We start from the raw sequence: 27,484 nt of genomic DNA, 5'->3' as shown, positions 1-27,484 counted from the left end.
TCATATTATAATTTTTTATTTCTCTTATTATTTTTTCATAATAGATTTTTTTGATGATTTTTTTAAAATAATTTTTTTCATATTTGATAAATTGAATTTAAATAAATAATATTTATTAATCTATTTAATATATTTTAGTAAATATTATTTTATTTAAATTGAAAATTATTAATAATCTAATTCACATAAGATTAAATCTTAAAAAACAATTTAGCCAATAGGCTATTTGTGGGAACTTGTTCTTGAAATTGAATTTTTGACAGAAAAGTTGTCAGTTTAGCCAAAAAATTGTAAATCCTTCCTGTTGATATTTACCAGTTAGTTTTTATCTCACTCCACTTTTAACTCTTGATTTGATATTTATTAGTTGTTATCTCCATTTTTTATCTATTTCTTTTTCTTTTTCTTTTATTTAAAAATAATAATTACTTGTGATCTCCACATTAGCTAATGTTGTGATCTCTATTTATTTAACTTTGGATTTTTAAAATTGATTTAAGTTTTAGTTTTTAAATTATTTAAATTAATATTTTATATTAGTTTAGTTTTTTCTTGAAGTATTATTTTTTAGTTTCTATAATGTATTTAGTCAATAGAATATTTATTGAAGACTTTATTTTTTCATATTATTTTTTTGTGTTTCTCTTATTAATTTTTCATAATAGATTTTTTGATGGAATTTTTTAACATGTTTTTTTTCATATTTGGTAAATTGAATTTAATAAATAATATTTATTAATCTATTTAAAATATTTTAGTAAATATTATGTTATTTAAATTGAAAATTATTAATAATCTAATTTGTTCACATAAGATTATATTTTAAAAAATAATTTTATTATCGAGAACCTATCACAAGCATAAAAGCATGCAACAACTAGTATATTAGTTTTAAATTATTCAAATATTGATCATTCTATTTTAAAAATCTGCAAGTCAAGTTGGATTTGTTTTGTTCTATTTCGGGTGCTAGGATTTCTCAGGCTAAGTCTATTTGCTTGGGTTGGGATGATCAACCTCCTGAATGGTTCCTTCAGCACAATTTTCAATGGGGAGGTCCCAAAAAAGTTTTCAGGTATCTTGGTATACCCTACTCCATTGATCCTTCTTTAAAGGACATGTGGGCTTGGGTGAAGACTAAGATTGAGAATAAGCTTAATAAATGGCATCATAAATCCTTGTCTCTTGCTGGGAGAATTCAAGTTTGTCAAAAGCTATTGTCTTCTTATAGTATTTATTACTCCTCTACTTAGATGTTCAACAATTACCAAATTCTTGAAATTCAAAAGGCTATCAGACATTTTCTCTGGTTTGATGGCAAGGGCAATAGAAAACCTCAAGCTATTAAATGGGATTAGTGTCATACTAATAAGACCTTGGGTGGACTAGGGTTAAAAGATCTCAGATTACAAGGTATAGCTCTTTCTGCCAAGTGGATCTTTCAGTCTTTGGAGGGTGATAGTCCTTGGAAAGTGCTAATTAGACACAACATTGAGAGAGGTTTCCCTAAGGAGGCTAGATCTTAGAAGAACCTCTTGTTCTGTGACCTTATTGTTGGTAAATTTTTGGTTATTGTTCAAGGTTTTGCCATTTTCAAATCTATTTGGCATGCCTGGGACCATGTCCAAAGATTTATCTCCAATAAGGATTTTTATAATGATAATCAACTCCATGGTGAGAGATCCATTTGGTGGAACTTGAGTATGAATAATAAACCCCTTGCCCTCTACCAGGGATGTTCTGCTAAGTCCTGGGCTATATCTGGTATTACTCAATTTGCTTATATCTTTGAGCATGATATTCTTATTCCTTGGGATGATCTCAAGAATAAATTTAATTTACCTCAGTCTTAGAAGAAGACTTATAATTTAATTTTGCAAGCTTCTAAAGACCTTCCCTCAATCTGTCATGTGGACTCTTATAGGCACCTTAAATATAAATGGCCATATGGAACGGTCTTAGACAAACTTAAAGCTAAGAACATATATAAGGTCATTGATCATAATGAGGATATTATTGTTCATTTGAACAAAATCTAGTATTGTTCTTTTGATCATAAAGCCTGGAATAAGTTGTTGGATTATATTTGGATAAGTCCTATTGAACCAAAAATTCAATGATTTAAATGGCTTATGTTAATTGATAGACTTCCAGTTAAAAGAGATAATCAACACTTTGATTTATGCAATATCTGCAGGCTTCCTGATATTGGTAGACATATTTTGTTTGATTGCCTTTTTGCTAAAGAAATATGTAATTTTTTTGGTATTTGTTATCCTTTTAGTGTGAATATTATTGAAATGATTACGGTTCACATTAAAGGGCTTAGTAAGGATGCTAATTTTTTCTGGAATATGCTGTCTTCTAACATTCTTTGGCAAATTTGGAAATGCAGGAATGAAGAAAAATACCAAGGTAAGCCAAGGGTTCTTACTAAGTTTTATCATGAACTCACATATTTTAAAATATTCTTACAAGTTCAAACCAGTATGATTATTGAAAAGGATAAATTACGAAGATTCCTCAAGGATAGCCAAGCTACGTTCTTTTCTTATGAGCTTAAAGATGGGTACCAATGGAGGAGGACTCCTGATAACCTATAGATGTTTGAGCACACGTGTCGGAAGCTGAACCAAGCTATTAAGAAGAATCATAACACCAAATAGGAGGAGATCTTTATGCTATCCCAGATCTAGGAGCAGAAGACTATCATTTGGATGGAAGGCCCACTCGATTGCACCACGTGGGTGGAAGCCTACTCTGATTTTCTACACTAGCTCTGTATCTTTCTTTGGGCTATTGTTGTATATGATCTATTGTAGTTGTACTCCTGCCACTTTAGTGTCGAAGTGAGGCTATGCCTCTGTTTTGACTCTTGATGATTGTATATTGTTTTGATCTCTCTATAGTTAATAGAAAAAAAAATATTGATCACTCTAGCGAAAATCTTAAAAAGTTTTTACCCATTAAAAAAAATATTAATTTTATGAAAGAAGAAAAATAATATTTGATTTGATTTGACTATTTAACATATAATATTTTTAAAATTAAGTGTTATTGAAATTGATTTAATTATTTTCAAATCATAAATATTGTATTCACTAATTATTTTAACTTTTTTATATCACAATCAATAATGTTTATTTCAAATTAATTTACAATTATTTAAAAAAAAAATGTTTTAATTTACTTAACAGTATTAATGTCATACAATATTTAAAAAGATAATACAAATATATTATTTAAAAAGATAATACAAATTTTAAAACTATTAATATTTAAATAATTTAAATTTATTTTAGAATAAGATTTGAATAGACAATTTATAGAAATATTTTATTACAATACATAGAATTTATTAATCCTCAATCTAATATAACTATTAAATAATTTATGCACCCAACTTAAACAATATGTATTTATCCATTAATTGTAGGTTAAGTTAGTGTAAAAGGTTGGTCAAAATGAATCTATCTTTAAAAAAGTATGAATGTTTCTCATTTGAAGACAAAGATGGATCTCAAATATTTCTTCTATAATATTATTTTTCTAAATTGATCAATCATATCAAAGAATTAATACAACTACTATAGTTTATAATTATTTATTTCAAATGATATATAAATCCTATTTTTCCTCAGCTTAAAAAATAAATTTCTTGTTTGTATCTTATTTTATTTTAATATAAAAGTCTTTTCAATTGTCTTGTGATAAATAAAGTAGATAATAGTATTATATTAAATTTTTATTATATAAAATTAATGACTTATTATATTCTATTTTATATTATTATTAAAATTAATATTAGAATTTTAATGAACATAAATCTTAAATTTAAAAAAAAATATCTCTCATCTTTGAATTTTTTAAAATTAAAAAAATAAATTATTTCAATTATTAATATTTTTTACTCTAAACAAAATTTAACTTTTAATGTGTACATTTATTTATAGCAAACAATATAAAAATTCTTTTATTTATTCATATAATACATCACCTAACTTTGTTAAATTCAACCGATATCTTAAAAGGGTGCTTGGTTCCTTTCTTTAGTTCTTTCATAGATTTAGATTTTTTAGGAATATTTAAAAATGAAGTCTTATGGGTTTATATGTGAATCTGCTTTTAAAGAAAAAGCTCAAAATTCAAGGAAGCTGATTGTTTCATAAATTTTAAAAACTAAAAAAAACATATTTCTTCATAAATTTGTTTGGTGAGATGATTTCATTTTGGCGAAAAAATGAAAAGTAGGTAGTTGACAAATTGTAAAATTCTTCCCTAAGCTGGGTAGGGCCACTCACAAAAATAAAGCCCAAGCCCTTTCAATGAGACCCCTACCTAACCATAAAGCCCAAGCCCCTTCAATGAGACCACTGCCTAACTGTTTGTTTTGTACTGAGTTGGAGACTAAACAATGTAGCAATTCCCTGAGGGCCCATTTGGTGAGCGAAATAGGAATATGTATTCTAAAATACCTATTCTGGAATAGAACGTATTCCTGTTCTCCGTCTGGTTCAGCCAATGTTTGATGGGAATTCGCGGACCTGAAAATTTATGTTTTCTAAAATAAAAAAAATGGAATAGGAATACGTATTCCAATACCACCTATTTTGATGGAATTGCAAAACCCCATTTTTGGGCCAAAAATGGAATACGTATTCCATTTTTGCTTCGTATTTCAATCTCGTTTTGGTGCATCCAAACAAAGAATTCACAATTTTTGAAATACGTATTCCAGAATACGTATTCCTATTCCGCTCACCAAACGGGCCCTAAGTGATTTCTCTTGTGCTATGCAAAAAATTTGTATGCACATTACTTGTATGTTGTTTCATTTTCTTCTCAAACTTGATGCATTGAGTCAAAATATAAATATATTGAATTGTACATGTACAACTTTCTTCAATGTAACTAAAAGAATAATAGACATTTACCATATAGGTTATTACTACTTTCTTCAATATGACTAAAAGAATAATAGACATTTACCCTATGTTACCATGAACTAGATAATTGTACCTCATTTAGTGCAAGTGCTAATTATGTAACAACGTAAATCAGGTCACAACATCAACAATACTATTTTTCCATTGCCAATCTTGGAAGTAATTCCACCCAACCTTCTCATGTAATTTTTATTATATATTTAGTAATCTAAATTAACTGATTTCATTAATCTGCTATAGGTAATCAATATAAAACACGTTTGCATACGACCTACATAATATAAATGCTGTTAGTCAGAGACAATGTAAACGATTTTGGTAGGTCCGTGCTTGCGAACAGAGCTCTTTTCTGTTCTTATTAATGATATGTTTTTGAAGTTTCGTCAACTTATTTGCCACAAATCGGAAGGTTGATTCTGTCAAATTTTTACCGCCTCTTCTCTCTAATTCTTCTTTTGGAAAGCAAATTAAGTATGCATTTTAGTTCATGGCACAACTTCAAATCCACACGATGGTGAACGCCACATTCAGATGATTGGATCGAAGGTAAAGGCGACTTCAGATTCATCCCAGCTGATCATGTTGTCCTGCGTCTGGCCGATCATAGATGTTGTGCTTAGTAATAGGAGGGGCATATTTTTAAAATAAAAATTACAACGACTTGGGATATAATTCAATTTGGTAGATCTACGTTTCTGACAGCACTTAAAATTGGAGATAATCTGGGGAGTAATTCGGACAATTGACATCAATGAGCTGAGTTGCAGGTCTATTAACCAGTACACGGCCATTAATCAGACATAATTTTTCACTCGAGTTATTCTCGTGGGTCACAAAATATGAATTATTAGACTCCTGTCACGAAATGCACTGGAAGCCCTCTGTTTTCTGCCAGGGCTGTTCAAGCTCTTGAATTCAGTTTTCTATGTTGAAATTTCAGTTCGCGTTGATTTGAACGATAGAAATATTATGGAGCCTCCAGGAATCAGTTTTTTGAAGCACTACAGGTGTTTCAATCCCACAATCAGGGTCTATCAGAGCTCTGTGTTAATAATCACATTCATTGCGTACGCATGTTTTCATGCGTCGAGGAAGCCCATCAGCATTGCAAAGGGGGTGTTGAAAAGTGGGTGGAAGCCCTTTGATGGAAGTACTGCAACTGCCAGGTTGGGGGAGATCGATGTGTCATTTCTTTTAGTTTACTCTGTAGGGATGTTCTTTGCTGGCCATGTTGGAGACAGGGTCGATCTTCGCATTTTTCTTACCGTGGGTATGATTGGGAGTGGGACTTTTGTGGCAATGTTTGGGATGGGGTATTGGTTCAACATCCACAGTTTCTTTTACTATTTATGTATTCAAGTGGTGCAAGGGCTGTTCCAGGCCACAGGTTGGCCCGCTGTTGTAGCCATTGTTAGTAATTGGTTTGGCAAGGGCAAGAGAGGCCTCATCATGGGTATCTGGAATGCTCATACATCAATAGGAAATATATGTGGCTCCCTTATTGCTGTAGCTGTTTTGCAATATGGATGGGGATGGTCTTTTCTTCTTCCTGGAATTCTAGTAGGAGTAGCAGGCATTGTGGTCTATTTGTTTTTGGTTGTGAACCCTGATGACGTTGTGGATGGGGTTTGTTCTGAAAGGATAAATTTTGAAGACCAGAGTCTGCTCAAATGTGGGGATGCTGGATTGTTAAAGGAAACACCGCCTCCAACAGAACTTCACAGAGGCCCGGTAAAAATCTTAGTTGAACTATCCAAAACAGGAACTTCTAGGGACAGCATGAATGGGGGAATTGATCCATCGAAAGTAGAGATCCATGGTGGTAGCGGCGATGTAAAACATTACATGGAAGAATTCACAGTGGAAACTGAGGAAGAGGGGCTCCTTCGGTCTTGTGCGACTGCCCAAATGCATTCCACTGCTACTAATGCCGTTGGCTTTATTGAAGCGTGGATGATTCCGGGTGTCGCATCCTATGCATTATGTCTTTTCTTCTCGAAGCTTGTGGCTTATACATTTTTATATTGGCTACCTTTCTACATTAAACATTCAGGTAGAGCTAATCTTGTAGGACTTGGTGCCTAATTTAACCATTTTTGTATTCAGGAAACAGTCTAGTCAATTGTTCATTATTCGGGGGCGCTGTAAGTTATTGTTAATCTTGATAGCTTTCTAAAAATAATACTAGCTAAAAGATTATTGTTTGAGTGCACTTTTAGATGAACTTTGACAGTTTGAATTTGCTTTTCTGATGATCCCAACCATAACCATACTGCAACTGTTGTGAACATAACAGAAACCTGAAACTAATGAAATTTTTGAAATCCCAAACCTCTAGGAAAAATTCAACTTTCAAACTGCCGTAAAGCCTAGCAAACACTCTAAATCATAAGAGTGCAAATATAAACAGAAGGCCTGGAATCTGAAACTTTAAAGCTCTCACAAACAGATAGGTACTTATCTTCTTCTGTCAAACTGCTTAAAAAAGGAATATGAAAACTGCAGTATGGTTCAATTATGAATTCTAGGAAGTATGCAGAACACAAGAACTTTTTATGATTTATGGTTTTCCAGTCAGGCCAAAGAAGTCTCCAAGACTCCAAGCACAGAATGGTTGATGCCCTTAAAAAATCTGTCTTGTTAGACCTGAGACAAGAACCACTATCCGAAGCATAAAACACTTGTAATGTTTAAACACCTACTCATTGTTTCTTTCCCTTATGAGAGTGCATAAACTTAGTTTACAAAGTACAATTTATTGACATGAAAGTCTCTTAAATAAGAGAAAGGCACAACAGTTTGACATTCCACAGTTGATGAAGAGAAAGTACGAGTAATATTAATCTGCATTTATTATTAGCAAAGTGCAACTAATTATTGTAAAACTACAAAATTACAGTTGACCACATGAAATCCTGTCATATATATATATGTTTTCAAACAAACTACTATGACCCAGCGAACTACAAACTATTACTATATACGATTTTGTAATTTTCCCTCACAAAACTGCTTTCACCCAAAACTGTGTCAGTGCTGGATCCTGCATTATTTCAGGGCTTTCTTACTTGACATTTTTGAAGAGGAAATCTTTCTATTGGATCTGTGAAAATTTCCAGATTGAAGTAGACTTTCTATATGAGAAACTGCTAGATGATTTCTGATGCATTGAAATGAAACAAATCGAACTTAAAAAATTTGGAAACAGAAATTGTTTGAAAAATGTGTAGTGTAAATTCCTGGAACCCATTTGATGTATTACCTATCCACCATATAAACAATAAAAGTCTGCTCTGATATGACTAAAAACACAGAATAACCAAAGCTATAAAGTGAGCTGCTCCTAACTAATATTCAACGAGTTAAATGCTGGACTAACTAGATTAGACAAATTTGCATAAATAAACCACCTATTCTGAGTAGGCTTGCTATACTTATAGACACAGTAGTCCTTTGTATATTGCGGCACACTATCTATAGCTTCCTTAAAAAATAAACAATCTTTGCTTTATAATTCTAAAAGAGTTTTCGGCCTTTGTTTGGATTTATTTGTATATCCTCACAGGTAACCTGTTGTCTGTGTGGTCTCAGAATTTATTTTGTTGTAGTTTTCTAGAATTGAATTATTGAATATTCCTCAAATTAACTTGTCCTTTTTCACATCCAACATTCTTGTGTCAGGAGTCCTTCTGTGGTGAGAACCAGAGGGCTTATTGCAGTTGCCTTTTTAATCAAACCTTATTCCTTAGTTTCTCTTTTCTAGTACCAAAATAATTTTAAAACTATAGTCAAATTATACATATGCGGAAAATCATAAGGCTAAAAGGAATTCAATTGCATGGGTTTAAACTAGAAAAAACCGTTGAGAAAAAAGGGGCAATTTAGAAGACTTCAAGTGTTCATAACACAGAGAAGATAACTGCAAATGTTATTTCATGCCAAGTAGATTGTGTAGAAGGAGAAACAAATTTTACACTACAATTACAATTCTTATTAACTATCAATGTGTTGGAGACTCATTACGCAGAGTCATAAGTCCTTAGTCAATTGTCATGACTGATATAGAAAACAAAATCCAAGAATATAATATTTCAAAACTCACAAGTTTTCTGCTTCAATGCTATGCAATCACATTGGAAAATTTAAAAATCTGTTTACATCCCGCCTGAGAGTGTAAAAATGTCAAAAGAAAAACAAGTTAGAGGGCTTTGTAGGCAAATCCCATGGGTTAACTGAAAAAATAATCAGTTTTTTGAATTTTATGCATATAAAATGCATTTTTTCAATTGCTTGCATTTTAAATTTTTTTTGATACATGTTCTGGTTTTGAGTGGTTTTTTTATTAACTTGGGAACGACATGTTAGAAACATGCAGATTTGGTGGCAGTTATTTATTAAACATAGTTGTATGCTGTTTTCGTACATTCTCTATTAGTATGGGTTGAACTCTGATAACCATGGCTTACATATAGAACTGAAAAGGCATCTGAAATTTGACATTTTGTGTGACTACTTTCATTGAGTCTGAGATGTGACATATTATCAACTTGAATTCCTGTAAGTTGCTCAAGAGTGCATGCAACCCTTCTTACTTTTGCCAATAGCATGCAAGGCATGGTATTTGTTCCCAAGTTTCTGTACTACTTTCCCTTAAATAGACTTTCTCTTCTAGAATTGCAACTTCAAGAGAACCCTATTGTTTACCTCAATCTCATTTACTTTGATGATGTTTTATCCAAATTTTATCCTATATCAGGCCACCCTTTAGTTGCTGGTATGGGTACAGGATACAAGTACACCAGTATAACATTCTTTTTCCCTTGGGTACAGTGTGTATGTGTGTGAATATATACCAACATTTGTTTTAAAGAAATATACATAATTTTAATACTAGATACATTTGGTAGTATGATACTTCATCGTTGATCGATGGCGAATGCTAAAATGGTAGTGATAATAGTAAATATTAAATGCCAATTGATAGTTAAATATTTAATATTTATCTTTACCAATTGACATTTAATAGTGATAATTTTATAGTCTAAGTACTTGATTCTGGTCTCCACTCCCAAAACCCCTCATTTAAATCAAATTCCTTTATGGCAAGAGAAGCCATTAACTAGTGGGATTTTCATAGTGGAGACCTTAATGGGTTTGAGGGACAGCAATGATAAGCTGCACAAGGTTTTAGATCTGAGAAAAACCCAACAATAGAGAAAATGAGAAAAGCTAGAGTGAAGAGAGCATAATGATCTTTGTATTGGGCAAAATGATGCTTTTAGGGTTTTTGGGAAAACCTAGCTTAATCGAAAATTAAGTAAATTTTTGTGGGTGATGTAAGACTCCTCTTACATCCCTGAATGCTCCCGCATCAATATTTCATCTTGAAGTGTTCTTCTTTTGTCTTATTTGCTTGGCTTTATGTGATTGCTGAATTCAATACATTCTCCCATATTATATATAAGAATCACATAGAAGAAAATTGATCATGCTTAGTCAACCAATCACTTTATTACATTAGTGGAATTCTTATCGCTCACATATGGTAGGTTGTAGGTCTGCAATGAAGTCCTTGCTACTTGGATTTCTTACATAGTCTGTTTTACTCCTGTGATTTTCACATAAAGACTTGTAATTTTTGCATGTTTGGGTAACCCTTCAAACTAATGAAAAATATATTGCAATAGGCTGTAGAATACCCAATTGCCAGCAATAGGTGAGGATTAGGAATGACACCCTTTTAAGCCTTGAATCTCGAATTTGGCTCATCAGTTATGAATGCAACTTATATAGCCTGGATAATGAATTTGTGACAACATTGATGCCCTTATATTGAATTTGGACAACTCTAGTTTCCTTGACCACTTTGCTTCTTGTTCACTGGAATTCCTTTGGGACGATAAATACTTTCACCCCTCATGGTTTGTTGGGATAATGAAGTGGTGACTCAATGAAAATGGCTTGATATTTTAAATAGCATGCAGGAGGGCTATCTTAGTCATAGGTTCATGGCAACTTATCCCTGCCAAATGCATAACAACTTCTTGCTATCAACCAATTTTCTACTATTTTTTGCTTTCTTTTTGCCAAAGAGAAAAGGTTTTATAAATTAGTAATGGCCACTGTAAAACTTTTGTTAAATAGTAGCCAGTACCACAACAGTTGTGAAGCCAATTGTTCATCTAGTTGTCCGCAAACCAAGGATTCGTGGAAAACTAATTCCTCAGTCACATAAGCCATTACTAAGCATGTACATAGTGTTTTTAATATAGGCAATATTTGCAATGACCTCTTTTCAACCTGCCAAACAGTCAATTGTCTACACTGAGAGCATTAGGGCATTCAATGCTGTATGAACACAACCACTATACGGGTACCCAATGCATCAAATTCCAAGACAAGCTACTGTGAAAATCATGATTGCAAGCATAGGTCTAGAAATCATTATCTTTTTCATTTGTTCTTATGTAGGCTTTGTTGTATTTCATTATAGGCATCGATCTTTATCGAAAAGATCAGTAATGTGCTATGATGCCTCCAAATATTTGTAAACTTTTTAGAAATTGCATACGTATTAAATTTTGTTAATATAATTTAATATTATGGAAAATCTGAAAATATGAGTCTTAACATTTGTTTTTCAAAACAAGAACAATGATAAAGTTTACAGATGTAATGTATTGTTTTCAGTTTCAAATTTGCAATATGTTTGTAATAATAATAAATGCTAAATATTTAGATGCATAACAAAGAATGCAGACCTTAAACATGAACAAGAAGATCATAAACCATATAGTGATGCCATATTGCAAATGATAAAATTCTGACTTGAAGAACATTGATAAAGTTTACTGTTAATCCGTATTTTATCAAAGTTCAAGGCTGCATGTATTGAATTAAGCTTGATAAACAAGCTGATACACAAACAGAAAACCAAAACAAAAATTAGAAATCCTAATCAAGGTCCTTAGCAATGATGCTCTCCACTGAGTACCCGGTACTTGGGTACGTGTACTCAGTACTTGGGTATGCGCTGTTGGGGTGTGGGTATGCGTACCCATGCCACCTTGTTTAATAGTCATTTTTCTGTATTAAGATAGAAAGAAAGATAAGTTTTTACAGGGAAGACATGCAACAGTTTTTATCATAGTTACACCACCCTGGGGGACAGGGGGACAAGTTTCTGAGACGGGGGGACAAAGGGGCCATAATATGGGGACAGTGGGGGGATGATGGAGGGATGGTGGCGAGGGACGAGAGGGCTTGCATATACTATGCATATGGGAATTAAAATGCTAGTTATGAAAATATGTATTGCAATATAAGATATAAATGCTTGAAATCTGCATTGAATTGGAACATTGAACATTGAACATAAATAGTCGAATCAGCAAATAGTCAACATTGGGACGTCCCCCCATCCTCGGCAGAGGTGGCAGAATTTAGTGGCACTGTTGGGGACGGAGGAACGGAGTGCCCAAGTCCCCGGTGTGTCCTTGTCTCCGGGATGTGGGGCAAAAGGGGGGGATGCGTTCCCGTGTTACTATGGTTTTTACTCTTTTGAGTTTTTCTTCTAGCATGCCGAAATATCTTTGGATACTTTTTTGTTCTTTAATAATTGGTCTAGTTCCTAGTTCTGTTCAATGGTTTGGTTCCTAATTCCAGAAAATGACTTGTTCTTGTCCCCTATATGGTGGTGGTCAATGCAGTAGATACTGAAGGCATTTGCAATTGCTTCTACAATTCTTGCTCCTACTTTCTTGTTTGGGTTTCCTACTTTTACCTTACCATACAAGCTTGATGGATTTGCATTAGATTATAGTTTTCTCACAGGAACTTCTTTGCCAAAGTTATTTGTTGAAACTAGTGTGTTTGCACTGAGTTGTTGTCCACTAGCTATAATAAGCTGCTGTCCCACAAATTTTAGGTATGACTTATCCAGTCATTTGAAATGCATCTAATGGCTACTTTGCTCCTAAGACACATCGACACTCTGGTAGAGCCGCAAAACAAGATACAGCTTAATTTTTAATTGCAATATCAGTTCTTTGATAATCCCCTGTGGTCCATCATACGGTCATTGGCCACAGGTACCAGAAAATTCTGCAAAGGGACTTTGCCAAAAAATAGTCAACTTGGCTTCTATGAAGTTATTATAACTGTTCAATTGACGAGTGTCCCCAAAAATATACTTGTGGCTTTATTTGCCTTTACTCCTAAAGTTTAGCTATAGGTGACTCCAATATGGAAGTCAAGGGGACCATTTCATCCTGTTTATGGTGTTTCCTTTTCTTTTACTGTCGATTTTTTCTTTGGGATTGTTTTCGACAAGCTCAATTATGCGAATCATATTGGTGGGTCCCCACTTGCATCCCTTGGACTAGACATCTTTTCAGCTAAATGAAAGTCCTTTTGAATATAAATTACTAAATTAGCAACTATAGAATGTTTATAATTCTGTCACCTGACTGTCCAAAATGGAATTGAGAAGAATTCATTTTTAGCAGTGCCTTTTTTATTTTTTAATGGATGCTTTACTTTATTTGGAGGTAGTTCATGCTATTAGGCAATCATTTATGCTACACAAAATCTTGTGCATCCTGAATTCCACCCTCAAGAGTTGCAATCTGACCCAGATAATGATGTGGCTTTTGTGTTTAGCATAATTGTTTGGATAGAATAGTCTAATTGGAAACACTCCTCACTAACTGTTTATCCCTTCTCTTTATAATTGTGGGGTGACTACCCACAAGCCTCCCCCCTCACTCTACTGCCTTGACGGCCAAGACCAACTGTTCTTCTTTATGTCTCTCATTCATAACTAACTGAAGGAAAATGGTCTCATTTGGAAGTACAACTGTATTTTATCTACTTTAGACTTCAATTGTTCTTTGACTTCCATCCCCTACAACTGTTACACATCTATATATACAAGATAAATTGTTACCTCTTGATGTCTCTCATTTAACTGATTGCATTTGTTAGAGTAACCATTTTATATTCTTCAACTGTTCCTTTGTCCTATACAACTTGTATGCATTTACATATACATCTGTTATGTTAGTGTGGATCAGAGATATTTTTCAGTGTTTTGTTATTCAAACTTATTCTCAGCAGTTTTGAGGTCAACTACCCTGGCTATCCCAATTCCCCCAGTAGATATACCAATATACACATGGCATCACACATGCAGTCCACTCACTTGTTTAGTAAGTTTACTCAGAACTCTCTTGATGTACATCTTGGCGATGGAGTGCATGGATTCCACTATATCCCTCAGTGCATAGAGAGCTGTGACGTGAACTCATCAGATACAACATATAGTAAAATAGTCTTTATATTCATTCTGCTTTCTGCTTATATGCAATATTTGTTTTCTATTCCCTAACAAATTGATTGGGCATTTCTTTTTATACAGCAATTATTATAATTTGGCTTTCTAGCAAACTAGGATGTTGCCTCTGAGATACACCAAAGACCCAGATGGAATGCTGTGAGGCTCTGAAATAGGCCCTAATTGGTTCTTCTGATTCATATTGGAACATGTTAGGGGAAATACTTACAACCAGAAAACCGAATAACCAGATTGCCTCCAGTAGCATGTCATGGTGTCTTGTTGCTTTAGATTTTGGAGAGCCATGAAGTACTCTTCTTGGGTGCGAGCCTCAAAGTTCTGATAGAATACTGTAACAAAATGCTCCCAGGGAGTTATCTCAGGCTGATCATTCTTTTTGCATCTTTCATCCATTATTTGACACCAATCAAATGCTGGCCCTTTGAGGTGTAATGTGGCAGTCCAAATCTTGTGATAGTTCCTTGTAGCATTAGCTGAACAGATACATGGCTGCCTGGCTATTGAGGCACAATATATATGTTTTCCTCGATGTCATCAAACTCAGGGATGGGAATCTTCTGGGGTGATGTTTGAGCATCCTTAGTTCTTAAACAATCCACATCACCTAAAAAATTAAAAAAAACATAATGATTTCTTTTCTGTTTCTATCTTTTTATTGTATTTTTCTGGGTCAAATAGTTCATCTGCATGCAATCATTCTCATTTCCATAATTGCAGTGGGCATTCACAGTTATTTGAGGAATCCTAAGAGCCTCGTTTAATCCCCTTAAGCACTGCAATGCTTAACTGGAGATGGACAAACAAAAGCCACATTTTTGGGAAAAAAAGACAGGGTAAACTTTAAAAAATCATCAGCAGTACGGTTTCCATGCATTTTTTATGGGAGTACAGCACCTGAAGTTGGAAGAAAAAATGAAAATTTTCTATGTTTTGGAGTGTTAAGAGAAGTTTTCCAGTTGTGAACTGGGCTAAGGCTTATTTGCAACAGAGACTGTTCAAGCACAATGTGGACAAAGTCTAAGTTTGACATATTTCTGGAAGAATCTGGGACTTACCACAAGAGAGTAATTTCTATCCAAGGACCGGAGGGGTATCAATTCTAAAGAGCATAATTGGAACGATTGTTTTCTCCCCTGTGGGTCTGGCATTATAAATTTATAACACAGACTGCTGGTGGTACTGCTCCATATGATTAATAATATTGAAGTAGAGTATGCTGAGTTTTTACATATTCCAAATGAATGTTTTACTTGTGTTATTCTATTTACTATTTTTTACTGGAGATAGAATAATACAAAAGCGCTTAACATCTCTTTTAATATGTTATTTCAAATATTTATTAGTTTACAAAAACAATAGGAATGATGATTTACTATCTGTTGTATACCCTTTATTTTGCACTGTTCAGATGATAGCTTTCAGCATAATGGTTCTTGTCTGTATGTCAGCTGGAAATTTATAATGGAGTTACTAGTCTGATAGCCTGCTGAATTACCATTGTGCAATTATCTATGGGAGATTTTATGTATTGTGTATTGTTTTCCATTTGAATTGAATTTTGCTAAGTTTGATTTATATTAGAGACAGTTTGTAGATTGCAAGGGCTAGGTGGTCCTTAACCCCTTACTTGATTCAATCAATTTGGAATCAAAGCAAGGTCAGAGCTCTAGGAAGCTAACAATAGCTAAAGAAAGGTGGCAATCCATTGTAGCTCTCCCTTTTATATCACATACAAGTTAGGTGGTCCTTAGTTAATTTTTAGGTTGGTTCATATAAGGATGAATTTTGGTGTGATATTATGCCTGTGGATGTGTGTCATATTTTGTTGGGTAGACCTTGGCTGTTTGACCAGAAAGCCATATGTGATGGAAGAGTCAATGCATACATGCTTGAAATGGACGGAACATCACTTTGAGTCCCTTGAAGGATTGATAAGAATAAGTAGACAGCAGCACCAAAGTTATGTTAATCTCCAACAAGCAATCCTTGATAAAATAAAGAGGGAAGAAAATGAAGAGGACGAACCAGATAGAATATATAAGGGTATTTTCTTAGATAAGAATGAAGATGAGGAGATTATGAGAGAAGCAGACTTCGAAGTTGAAATGGTAGCCTATGAGGATCCCATATATGACCTAGAATTAGATGAATGTGAAGAGGATATTCTACTAGAAAAAGAGGCAAGAAAAATAGAGAGGCTGTTGGAGGAAACATTTAAGAAAGAGGAAATAGAAGTAAGGTCAAAGTTTTCTCGTATTTCAGCAATGAGAAAAGAAAGTATGAATGCTGTTGAAGATGACCATGAATAGATTTTATGTGCTTTAGGAGATAATGACATTGTTCTTAACTTCTTGCCCATGATCTATATGCAGATGAGATTGTTATGTGATGTGAAGGCAATTTGATTTGATGTTAATATTTCTCTTAATAACAATATGTAATAATCCCAACGGGTTATAATGCCAATCAAGTTGTTTTTGTTTTTGGAATTTGTATTTATTGGTATTTTTTCAGAATATATATTTTCTTTGGTTTTTGACTAATTTGCTGATTCAGGTGTGAGAATCGGGTGTGCAGATGTGTGAAATAGTTTTTTGGGTTTTTTTGGACGTGTTTAAGTATGTGTGTGTGCAAAGAAATGCAAGGAATATACAAAATTAAATCGTTTGATAGTATCATAATTCATCATTGATCAAGACAAATATTTAATGCCCATTGATAGCTCATAAATATTCAATTTGAAATAACTAATAAGCCATATCACATGTGTCTATGTTCACGATTCCAATGCAAACTAGAAAACCAATACAATTACAAAATCAAAATTTAGTTCATCATTCATTGTTTAGCAATCAAGATTCAAGATTCACTAATTAGAATCATAAGTATTCTCATAAAAAAAATCATCATCTCCAACTGCTGCAAGTTCAAGATCATTTGAACCCAAAGCTGTTCTACTTGCACTAGATACACCATGTGTCATGACTCATGATGTTATCATCCTCATCATCTATGATAGTCATAAGATCCTGAACCAATTCATTCAAGTTTTAACAGTCAGGGGCTACGTGCCAAATCTTGGCTGCCCCTTTTAGTGATCCTTTTTACGTGACAAAAGACGCAAGCTGGTATGAATGTGAACCAAGTCTTCAACTTTTTTTGAGTTCAACCTGTTACACTTCACCAAGTGGATAAAGGAGTATGTACTCCAATTCTATTCAGCAATAGAAGAATTTGCAACTTGGATAGTGTTTACAAGAAATAAACATAAAAATGAAAAGCAAATTAAAGAATGTTAAGCATTAAATTGTACAGTACAAGTGGTAAACAAAAAACAAAAAACATACTTGTGACAAGACCTTGATTACAAGAGGTTGGAGATGCTTAAATGGTTGACCATAGAGGTACCATCACGCGATAGCTATTGTTTTGGTCCTTTATTGCAATTGGACTAAGTTTTTCTCCCAAGGCAAATAAGTCAAATTCTGCACTAACTTTTTTGTGCATTTCATCATCTTGGAAGAGTCTTTGAAAAGCTTTGTAGCACCCATTAACAACTTTTTCCCAAACTTGAAAAAGCTCATCAAAATCTCAAAAAAAGTCATTAAAGGACTCAAGAATGGGATCAAATGCTTACCTTAGATGCTTAAATCTCCTTTGTGGAAGCTATTTGAGACCCCATGAATGATCATCTTAAAAAATAATCACCTTGCCTTCAAATTGCCAAAATAGAGACCAAAGGAGAAAAGAACCCAGTTGCAAACAAAATGAGATGAAAAAATAATGAATGTCCTCTATTAGGGTTGTTTTGGGTTTTAAGGCAAAAAAAATGATTAAAAAATGTTATAAAACACATGCTAAAAGGTGCTTTAAGTTGTTTCTTTGCAAAATAACATCAAACTTTACATTATCAGCTACGAATGCCTTCCGATGTGCATAGAGGCATGATGGATATTGACAAGAAATGCATCCTGGGCAGTGCATCCACAACACCAAACTTAGGTTTTTGACAATAATATTGGAAAACATATAACAATGGCTTAAAATGATTAAAGAACAATGCCAACTTGCATGGGAAAACCTTATATGCCAATTTCCAATCAAAGCTTTTACAATGCCAATGACATGCATTTAGAATTTATTAGAAAAACAAAATGCAACGAACCAGTAGCTGATTGCTGGTCAGCAGAGATGAATCACAGCCTACTAAGAATGATTCTAATTTGACACCAAGACTTGGAAATGCTGCCTTTCGGCACCAAAGATGACAAAGTGTCGCCATTGACTCCAAACCTCACTTTCTATGCCCCCACGTGGCTCTGATGTATCCAGCCCTTGCCTCTAAGTCCAAACACATCTCTCTTGACTACCTGCAATATGCATAAAAATGAAGCCCTTTACCAATGTAATCAATACTGGAATTAAATGGAGTTTCAAGCACCAAATTCTACAATCAATCATAGTTTGAGCACAATGATGGCTCTAGAATGAACCACCTTTCAAGCTCAACCACATTTTAAGGAAAACCCATGAAAATTGAAAAACCCATGAAATTCAAGGATTTTTAAGGATTTTAACATTTTTTCATGCATCTTTTAGTGAATTAACATCAAATACACAATGATTGAGATAAATAGAAGCTACTTAATACACATAGACAATTTTGTATAGTCACATAACTAGAAAAACGAATTTCTGAAGGAATAAAACTGAATAACACAATATAAAGTAATAAACATAGTGTCACTACAGTGTCAAATGTCTACAATATTCATGGATTATGAAATCCATGGTATCAAAAGTTCAAAACATATATCAAAGTAACTAGAGAGTAGAAGAGTAGAAGACTAAGGCTCATAATAGCCTATGTCCTCCTACGAATATGCCTAAGATAAGTCATGGAGGACTGTAGAGCCATCCTCTCTCCTTGTGTTTGAGGTTGAACCTCATCCTCATCCTCATCGTCATCCTCACCCACATAATTCTCATCATCAGACTTGGATCCATCACACCTAGCCTCAGGGTCTTGCACTCTGTCTCCTTGCGCTCTAGTGTCCTTGACTGCCATCGCTATTGCCTCAACCTCCCGATCCATCTGATCAACCCACTCCACGTCTTCATCACTGAAGAAAGGATCAACAATCTCTGTGCTCCACTTTGCATGTGGATCAACATCCTCTAATACAATCAGTGATGCATCGATGCCCAGGATCTGTCTATGGTGAAGGAGAAGGTTGTAGTGAACAAAGACAAGATCATTCAATTTTTTTATCGCCAATCTATTGCGCTTCTTCTAGTGTATATGCTCAAATAGACTCCAATTACATTGACATCTTGATGCACTAGATGGCTGGCTCAAGATGCGAATTGCAGTCCGTAAATTTGACACCTTAGTGCCAAGCATCTCCCACCATACATCAGAAACAAGAAAATTTTAAATCAATTCAGTAACTTTGACTTTATCAAATTAAAGTGGTAATAGAATTAGAAATTAGGATATGGAATCAAAGATTTTTACCAGGCATCAGTTTTGTCCTATTTTTCTTGCACAACTCCCATGCAAATAAGTCCCCTTGGGCTTTCTTAAACAACTCAATCTCACAGACTACAATTGTTCCAATTGTTGAATCAGGTGACATTCTCTCTACAACATCATAAAGGCCACTCCACACCTCATCATCAGCCTTGAAATGTGGGCTGAATTGGTATGCTAGATTAAGGAAGTAGGTTGTTGCATGTATAGGCCTGTGAAGTAGATTGTGCCAACGTCTATCAATGACATCCCATATAGGCCCATACCTATCTTGATTCCTTTCAAAAAAAGAGCAAATGGCCTCCTTCACCCTATCCATGCCCTCATAAATGTAGCCCATTGAGGGCTTCTCTCCATCAGTAGTTTGTAGGAGGATAACAAGCGGCTTTACAAACTGCAATCATTATGAAAGTTGGAAGAGAAACAATTAACTTTAAGTTTTATCTTTAAAAAAATGAACAATAATTTATAACATAATTTTTTAAACAAAAAAAGTTGAAATGAGGACAAAAATAAAAATTACCATCACAATATCAGTGATCGGTATCCAAAGGGAAGCCTCATCAAAAACACGATCAGCTGCATCAATCCCTGTAGTGGTTTTCGCATATGATGATGCAAATCACTCACTAACAAACATGCATCTCAAACCTCCCTTTGAATCAAACAAAGATTTCAATGTGAGAAAATTGATTGCAAATTTAGTGATCCCTAGACGAGACAACTCCTTTTGGTCAATGTATTTCCTCATGAGGTTGAGGACCTATGTATGATTATATATGTATTTGCATGCACTCCTTCCTTGCTCTATAATTGTTGTTATCCAAGGGAGTTTACCAAGATCTTCAAACATCAGGTCAATGTAATGAGCAGCACAAGGGGTCCAAAATATGTGAGGGTGTCTCTTCATAATAAGCTTTCCTGCAACAATATAATTTGCTGCATTATTTGTAACTATTTGCACCACATTCTCCTCACCTACGTCCTTTATCACTTCATTCATTACCTCACAAAGATAATCAACATTCTTTGTTTTTTCTGAGGCATCAATTGATTTCAAAAAAATTGTGGCACCTAAAGAAAAAGAAACAAATTAGTATAATGATCGATGGTGAATTTTAATTTATAAATTCATAATTTATAAACATAATCACTTAAGTACAAGTTCTACTTATAAAATTTTTATGTCTAAGTACAATTACCTGATGAGGAGACAAGAAAGTTGAGGATGTTCTACTCCTATCAGTCCAACAATCAGTCATGATCGTGCAACTCTTCGTCTACCACACCTTCTACATCAACTATCCTTTGGGTCAAAATAGGGCCTCCTAGCTTGTCAGTACTAGGGGCTTTAAACCTTGGACCACAAAACAGTAACAACATCGATTGCAATTTGCCAATAAGGGGACCTAAAACAAATTAAATAAAATTTAAAGTTAAACAAATTTGTATATTATAATTAAATTTAAAAACAAAATACAAATTAAAATAAACAAAATAAGCATATTATTGTCTCTTGAAAGTTGAAACTTGAAAGCAAGAGAAGTAAGACATAAATTTAAATTTAAATAAATAAGTACCTTGCTGCAATGAATGAAATGTTGTTGTCGATGAAGAAGTCTCCAAGTGCCAATTTTGCATAATCATGCTTCTCCTTGTTCCAATCCATGCTCTCAAGTGATGGTTGTGCACCTGGAGCGGTGCGTGAAAAAAACATGGAATCAAGTGTCGATCTTTGCTTACGAATGCGAGGCCTAGTGGTCACACTTGTAGAAGCAATGCCATTTGTAGGAGTAGGGGATAATGGAGAGCGAAAACTAGAAAATCTTTGTTGGGCTAGTTGTGCCATTTCTTTTTGTTGCTTCTTTTTCAATTCTTTTTTCTCCATTTTTTCCTCTAGAGGAGTTTTCATGTTTCGCATAACATCTTGTGGTACATCTTTGCATTTTTAGTATCACGCCTAGGTATATGTGCTAGGTGATACTTCAATCTATTTATTCCTCCCCCATTATATACCACACCGCAATGCCAACATATAACAACTCCTTTTTTGTGGCTCGAAATGGCATGTTTCCAAGCCCTATCCCTTGCTATTGCACTTGGGTTTGCATTAGGGTTAAATGCAGGCCTAGTTCCACTTTGAGAAGGCTCACCTTGAGTCATTATGTCAATGTGTTTGCTGCTGCAATATGAATATATTATAAATAAAAAAAAGTTAGCATCAAATAAGATTTTTAAACTTTAGGGCTTTCTTACTTTGTTGTCAAGATAAATTAGAATAAATCTAGATTCTAAATGGTAGATAGCAGAAGTAGAGACTAAACAAATGTAAACAAAATGGAAAGTAAAAAATATGAATGCAAAACATATTACAAAACAACACAAAGAAATGCAACTTGTTGCTTACCTCTTCAAATCTGCACAAAGTCAAACAATGTAAATGCAAGTAAGTTTGTAGACACCTCCTCCAAATACTTCCTTAAGCTCCTCTCAATGCTTAAGTGCAAGCTACAAAGTTGCACAAACCATTAGCAATTGATACGGGAGAGCCAACTGGTTTGCTGATTTCTCTCTCAAAACCTCAATACTCTTCTCTAACTCTTTCTTCTTTATCACAAGCATAAGCAAATGGTGGAATGACCTTTTTAGGTCAAATAGATGTTATAACAACTAGAAAAATGCAACTTAAGTCATTGGTTTTAAATTTTTTGCACTTTAATATCTTTGCCGCCGGTGAGAATCCTAGGCTTGGGACTCGGCAAGACTGGTGAGTCCATGTGGACTCTACTAGGATTCGGCTGAGTCCGAGTCCAGTGGCCAATTGCCTTGAAAAGTGCGCCTCTGCCTCGGACTCGCAGTCCTGGAACACTGATAATTAAACAAGCATTTAATGCACTTGAGCGCACCTTATAATATATACTTAATATTTAATCATTAATTAAATGGGATTTAGTTAATGATTATTAATAATAGCTCATTAAAATCCGCGAAGGACCAACTTGTAAACTAGGTGCTCACTACCTGACCAAAATGCCAAGGTGCCCTACCAAAAACAACACTAACCAAAAATTGACTTACTATAAATAGCTATGTTACCTGGGTTTGTGGTTTTTCCCCCAGAACCCTGCCTGGGTTCGAACCAGTTTGAAATACTGGTCCGGTTTGTCCCAGGTTTGATTTTCTTGGGGCTGGTTCGAACCCACAATCTAGGAATTTGAACCCGGGCAAATTTCAGCTGCCTAGATCGAATTTGGTGTGAACTTGAGTGAATTTCCGACGATAGACGACTTTCAAGGCATTTGTTATATCAAATTTGATATTGTTTTGAGTTCTGCAGCCCTAAAAGGTGAATGGAAATAGGTTATTTTGGCTTCTAACATCATTGTGGTGTGCAAATAGGTGATTGAGCAAAATTAAGTTTGTGCAAGGTGGAGTTGGAAGATTGAATTGTTAGCTATATCGAAGTGGTTGTGTCTCATTTGTTTACCGTACTGGTAAAGAAATCAACGCATACAAACAATGGAATAGAATAGCATAATTATATTCGCATATGCCAGACATACATTATGCTTGATAAGATTAATGATAGAAGATGAGATACAATGATCCCAGACTGGATATAAATACTATCCTCCGAACCTACCCGAAGGAGTCCGTCGGCCACAAACATTATGTCCGCTACAAACTATTTACCCGTCGGCTACAAAATACAGAAACACCGACGACAATCACCCCGTCGGCTACAAAAACACCGACGATAATCCAGTCCGCTGACATCATTGCTACATCTTTGCAAGCTTACAATAGCAGGAAGATAAATATGATGAATATTAACATTTTATACATTATGATTAGTTGAAACTTGAACTTGAAACAATGATATGTAAACTTGCTGTTATGATTCATGGATCATGATTTAATTTTAATGTTTTGAATTTGAATGTTTGATGATAAACTTGAAAATTGAAATATATGATGGTATGATCTTGATTCATGATGCTATGATTACATGTTTAAAGTTTATGCCTATGGTGTTTTTGTTGTTTAAATGATTAAATCATATGATTTTATGATACTCTATGCTTCTAGGCTTCATGAATATATATATATAATTTTTACATGTTTTTGTATGAATGTATTTGTATGAACGAACCCAAATGAACTCAAAACCTTTCCAAAAATTTTTCGTACCAGCGAACCTGTTCTTCGAACGTATATTTTGAATCAAACTCGAACCGGTAACTATGATAATAGTATGTACCAAACTAGAAATTCTGTTGACAACCCCACAACTCCATACTACTACTAAATTGTTTAGGTGCCCTGATTAGAATAGTAAGCTTGACTTTCCCAAAATAGTAACTAACTATAAATAGTAAGTATGCCAATCTGACTCAAACAAAGCAAATCTGAACATCTCCTATCACTGGAGTGGGTAAATAGCCATTGGCTCAACCAAGTGAGACCTCCTATCCATAGCATTAGCCTACGAGGGTCACAATGATGGGCTAACAACTTGTTCTCTGACACTGGCTAAAAAGGGGACATTACACAATAAGTAGTGAATGTATGACAAGCGCATCAAGTATTGAGAATGGTACTAGAAAGTGGGGAAGACCATATATGTGTTTTACAGAAAGTTGTTGTAGCAAAGACTAGTTGCCAAAAGCGAAGAGAAAGAACATGAAAGTGATATAGAAAGAATGTGAAGCTTTCCAATGTGAGTTGGATGAGCTTTTCGATGAAATCATGAAGATTAATGTATATTATGGAGGTTTCCTTTCAGCAGAGAAGGCAATGGAGGTTCTAAGTTTAGTAATGGAGGTCACGAGAAGGCATTTGAAAGTCCAAAGTGCGATGAGATCATGTTTTGTGGGGCGCAAAAGAGGAGGAAGATTGTCAATGGGAATGGGCAAATATTGTTGGGAAAATGCCCCTCAAGAGAATGATGAAAGAATGGGATGGTAATAATTAAGCAAAGAAGGATAGCTAGTGGAACGTTGAACCCAAAGGAAGGAGTATATGACTGAGAGGTGAGTTGGAAAGGAAGAAGACAAACATGGTCACGATCTGAAGTATTTGACATGGTGAAAAGGAACACCATGGCCATGACAAATGACTCAGCCTACATTTGTGAGCGCTAATCCATAATCTCACAAAATTTTCCCCCTTGGCTGTATGATTTAGGAGTGTTCTTAGTTCTTCAACATTCTGTAGCACCCCGAAAAATAAATAAATTATTCTGCTTGTGTTGTTTTGGGTCAAACAATTCATCCACATTCAATTATGCTGATGTCCATGATGCCAGTGGAGTTCATAATCATTTTAGTTATTTAAGAGCCTCGTTTAAGACCTATCAAGCAACTGTAGTCCATAGCTAGAAACAGACAAAGAAAGGGGTGAGAATTAACAGTAGCTTAGTTCCCCTGCATTTTGAATGAGTGAAGCATCCTTCATTAAATGAAAAACATAATTTTCAAAATTTATGGATGGACTGGGTGGTTAGAAGGCCTTTTTCAGTTTGCAACTGGATTTAGGTTCATTTACAAGAGACTTCTAAAGCACAATGGGCAAAAAGGTCTGATTTTGACCTAATTCTGGGGAAAATTGGACCTTATCAAAGGGGAGCAGTTTCTTTGATGGCAGGTATTTTGGTTCAAGAGAGCATGGTTGGAGGATACTTTTCGTACTCCGTCTAGTTTTTAACAAGGAGACCACTAACAGTAGGACTTCATAAAAAAGCACAGTATGCTGAGTTTTTACATATTCCAAAAAATCATTTCATCCTACAGGTATTTAGTTTACTACATTTGACATGAATGTAAAATAGTACCAGGAGAACTTGATGCATCATTTAATATACTCTATAAAAATTTTATTTGTTTGCAAAGATTAGGAATGAGGATTTACCATCCGTTGTTGCTTGTTATATAGACTCCATTGTGCAGCATTTAGATGATAGTTTGCAGCATACTAGTTCTTGTCTTACATGTCTGAAATCAGTAAAATACAAATGGAATTACTATTCTGCAAATGACCATGTGGGATTTTCTGTATTGTGCATTGGCTTTTCCTTTGGGTTGAATCTTTCTAAATGATAAGTTTAGTTTGAATTGAGAGAGGGTTCTTGGGCTGCAAGGGTTAGGTGGTCCTTAACTGAAACCCCTTTCTTGACTGCATCATCAGGCAATCCTTGAATACCTTAGCTACCTTTGAGGTTCTCTATGGGGTCTCTTTTCTGTTGGTGTTGTCTACAAAAGGTTTGTGCTCATGATTGTGATGACCAAGCTTTCTTCAATTTCAAGGTTCAGGATGTCCTCCTCTAGTTCCCTTCTCTCCATAGATACTGCTGAAACAAAAGATTTTACTCATTTGTTTCAGAATCTCTTATCCGATACAATGGTCCTTGGATATAAGAAAGCATTGCTGATATGCCCACAGAGTCGAGAAAGTTCTTGAATATCATTGTTATGAGCCCAATTATAATATTTCTATTACAACTTTTTTTCCTTGGTAATAATTGTTTGATTTTATTTAAGATAAAGTATGTTTACAACTTGCAGTAAAAACCCTATCCAACTTGAAGCTCCATCAACTGTCTCTGGAGCAAAAAAACCCCCAACCCCCATTAGACCTTTCACGGTCATTATAGTAAAATTTAACAATTTATAACCAGTTTTACGACATCAAGATTGGGCATCCAAACGTGCTACCCAAACAAAAACTACAAATGTACAAAAGGACCAGCAATTTGAACAAAACGATGTTTAACTACCATTACAAAAGAAGAAGTTAACCCTACACATGGAGAACCAAGAGAACGGGGAAATCGCAGTCCACTTCCTTGGTTTGAGAAGCATGCTAGGGCTTGTTTCTTCATTGTGCTTCGAGAGCCATTCGTTCAGCTTTGCCTTTGTGCACTCAGCTCCATCATCACCACCCATCTCTTTTTGTTTCTGCAACCACTATTGCAACTTGGCGTTTCGTCCAGCTTGAAGCCTGTTTTGTCTCTTCTATGTCCTTGTCCAAAAAGTGGATCATTACCATCATTTTTAAAGCTAGCCATCCCTTATGCACCTCCCTAAATCTGCAGTTTTTATTTCTCTCATCAAACCTCCACTTGAAGGGAGTGTACTTTGTCCTCAATTTTCTTTAGACCACTCTGTTTATCCCCAAAATTAATTCGGCCTGGAATAGATTTCTCTCAGATTTCCTCCATTCCTCCAAGTGCTTCCATTGGCATAGTGGTCCTCATTATCAGTCTAATAATGTCCTTGTCTACTTGAAGTTGCAGAGTCCACGCCATTATCATTGAGAAAATGTTTGTGTTTGTTCGATGACAATTCTACACCTGGTGAAACTTGTCACCCAATAGATTGTAACATTATTTGAGATTTTTTTGTCTACAAAATTGAAGAGCTTATCAATCATCTTCTTCGTCATTTTCCCATGGTAGGGATTCTGTTGCTTGGGGCAAGAAAGACTGAAGGCAATCTCCATGATTCACAATCACTCCAAAGTACACCTTCCATTCCTTGATGCTCCTCCTTTCAATTTTGATGTGTCTATTCATTCTTCAGAGCAGTTAATCCATGTTAGTGATCCTTTGGAGGCTGTAGTTACTTTAGAGGTTCCTAATTCTTCGTCAAG

At 34.6% G+C, this 27,484-nt stretch overlaps 1 protein-coding gene across 5 annotated transcripts in view; it reads left to right on the top strand.

Moving 5' to 3' along the window:
- Positions 1-5,234: 5,234 nt before the first annotated feature.
- The window catches only part of LOC149566650 (putative glycerol-3-phosphate transporter 5), a 41,359-nt gene continuing 19,109 nt past the window's right edge, over positions 5,235-27,484 (top strand). For all 5 annotated transcript variants that reach the window (XR_016362267.1, XR_016362266.1, XR_016362265.1 and 2 more), the window contains exon 1: positions 5,235-6,999. Coding sequence is in view for 2 of the 5 variants with exons in the window: in XM_089819953.1 (XP_089676079.1) it covers positions 5,916-6,999 (1,084 nt within the window). In the remaining 3 variants the exon portion in view is untranslated. The remainder of the gene's footprint in view (positions 7,000-27,484) is intronic.

The sequence above is a fragment of the Cupressus sempervirens genome, chromosome 3 (assembly GCF_028749045.1).
Source record: "Cupressus sempervirens isolate cs-2001-9-10 chromosome 3, ASM2874904v1, whole genome shotgun sequence".
Taxonomy (NCBI): domain Eukaryota; kingdom Viridiplantae; phylum Streptophyta; class Pinopsida; order Cupressales; family Cupressaceae; genus Cupressus; species Cupressus sempervirens.
Note: the sequence above shows the minus strand (reverse complement) of the source record. Positions and strands in the feature narration are given on the sequence as shown.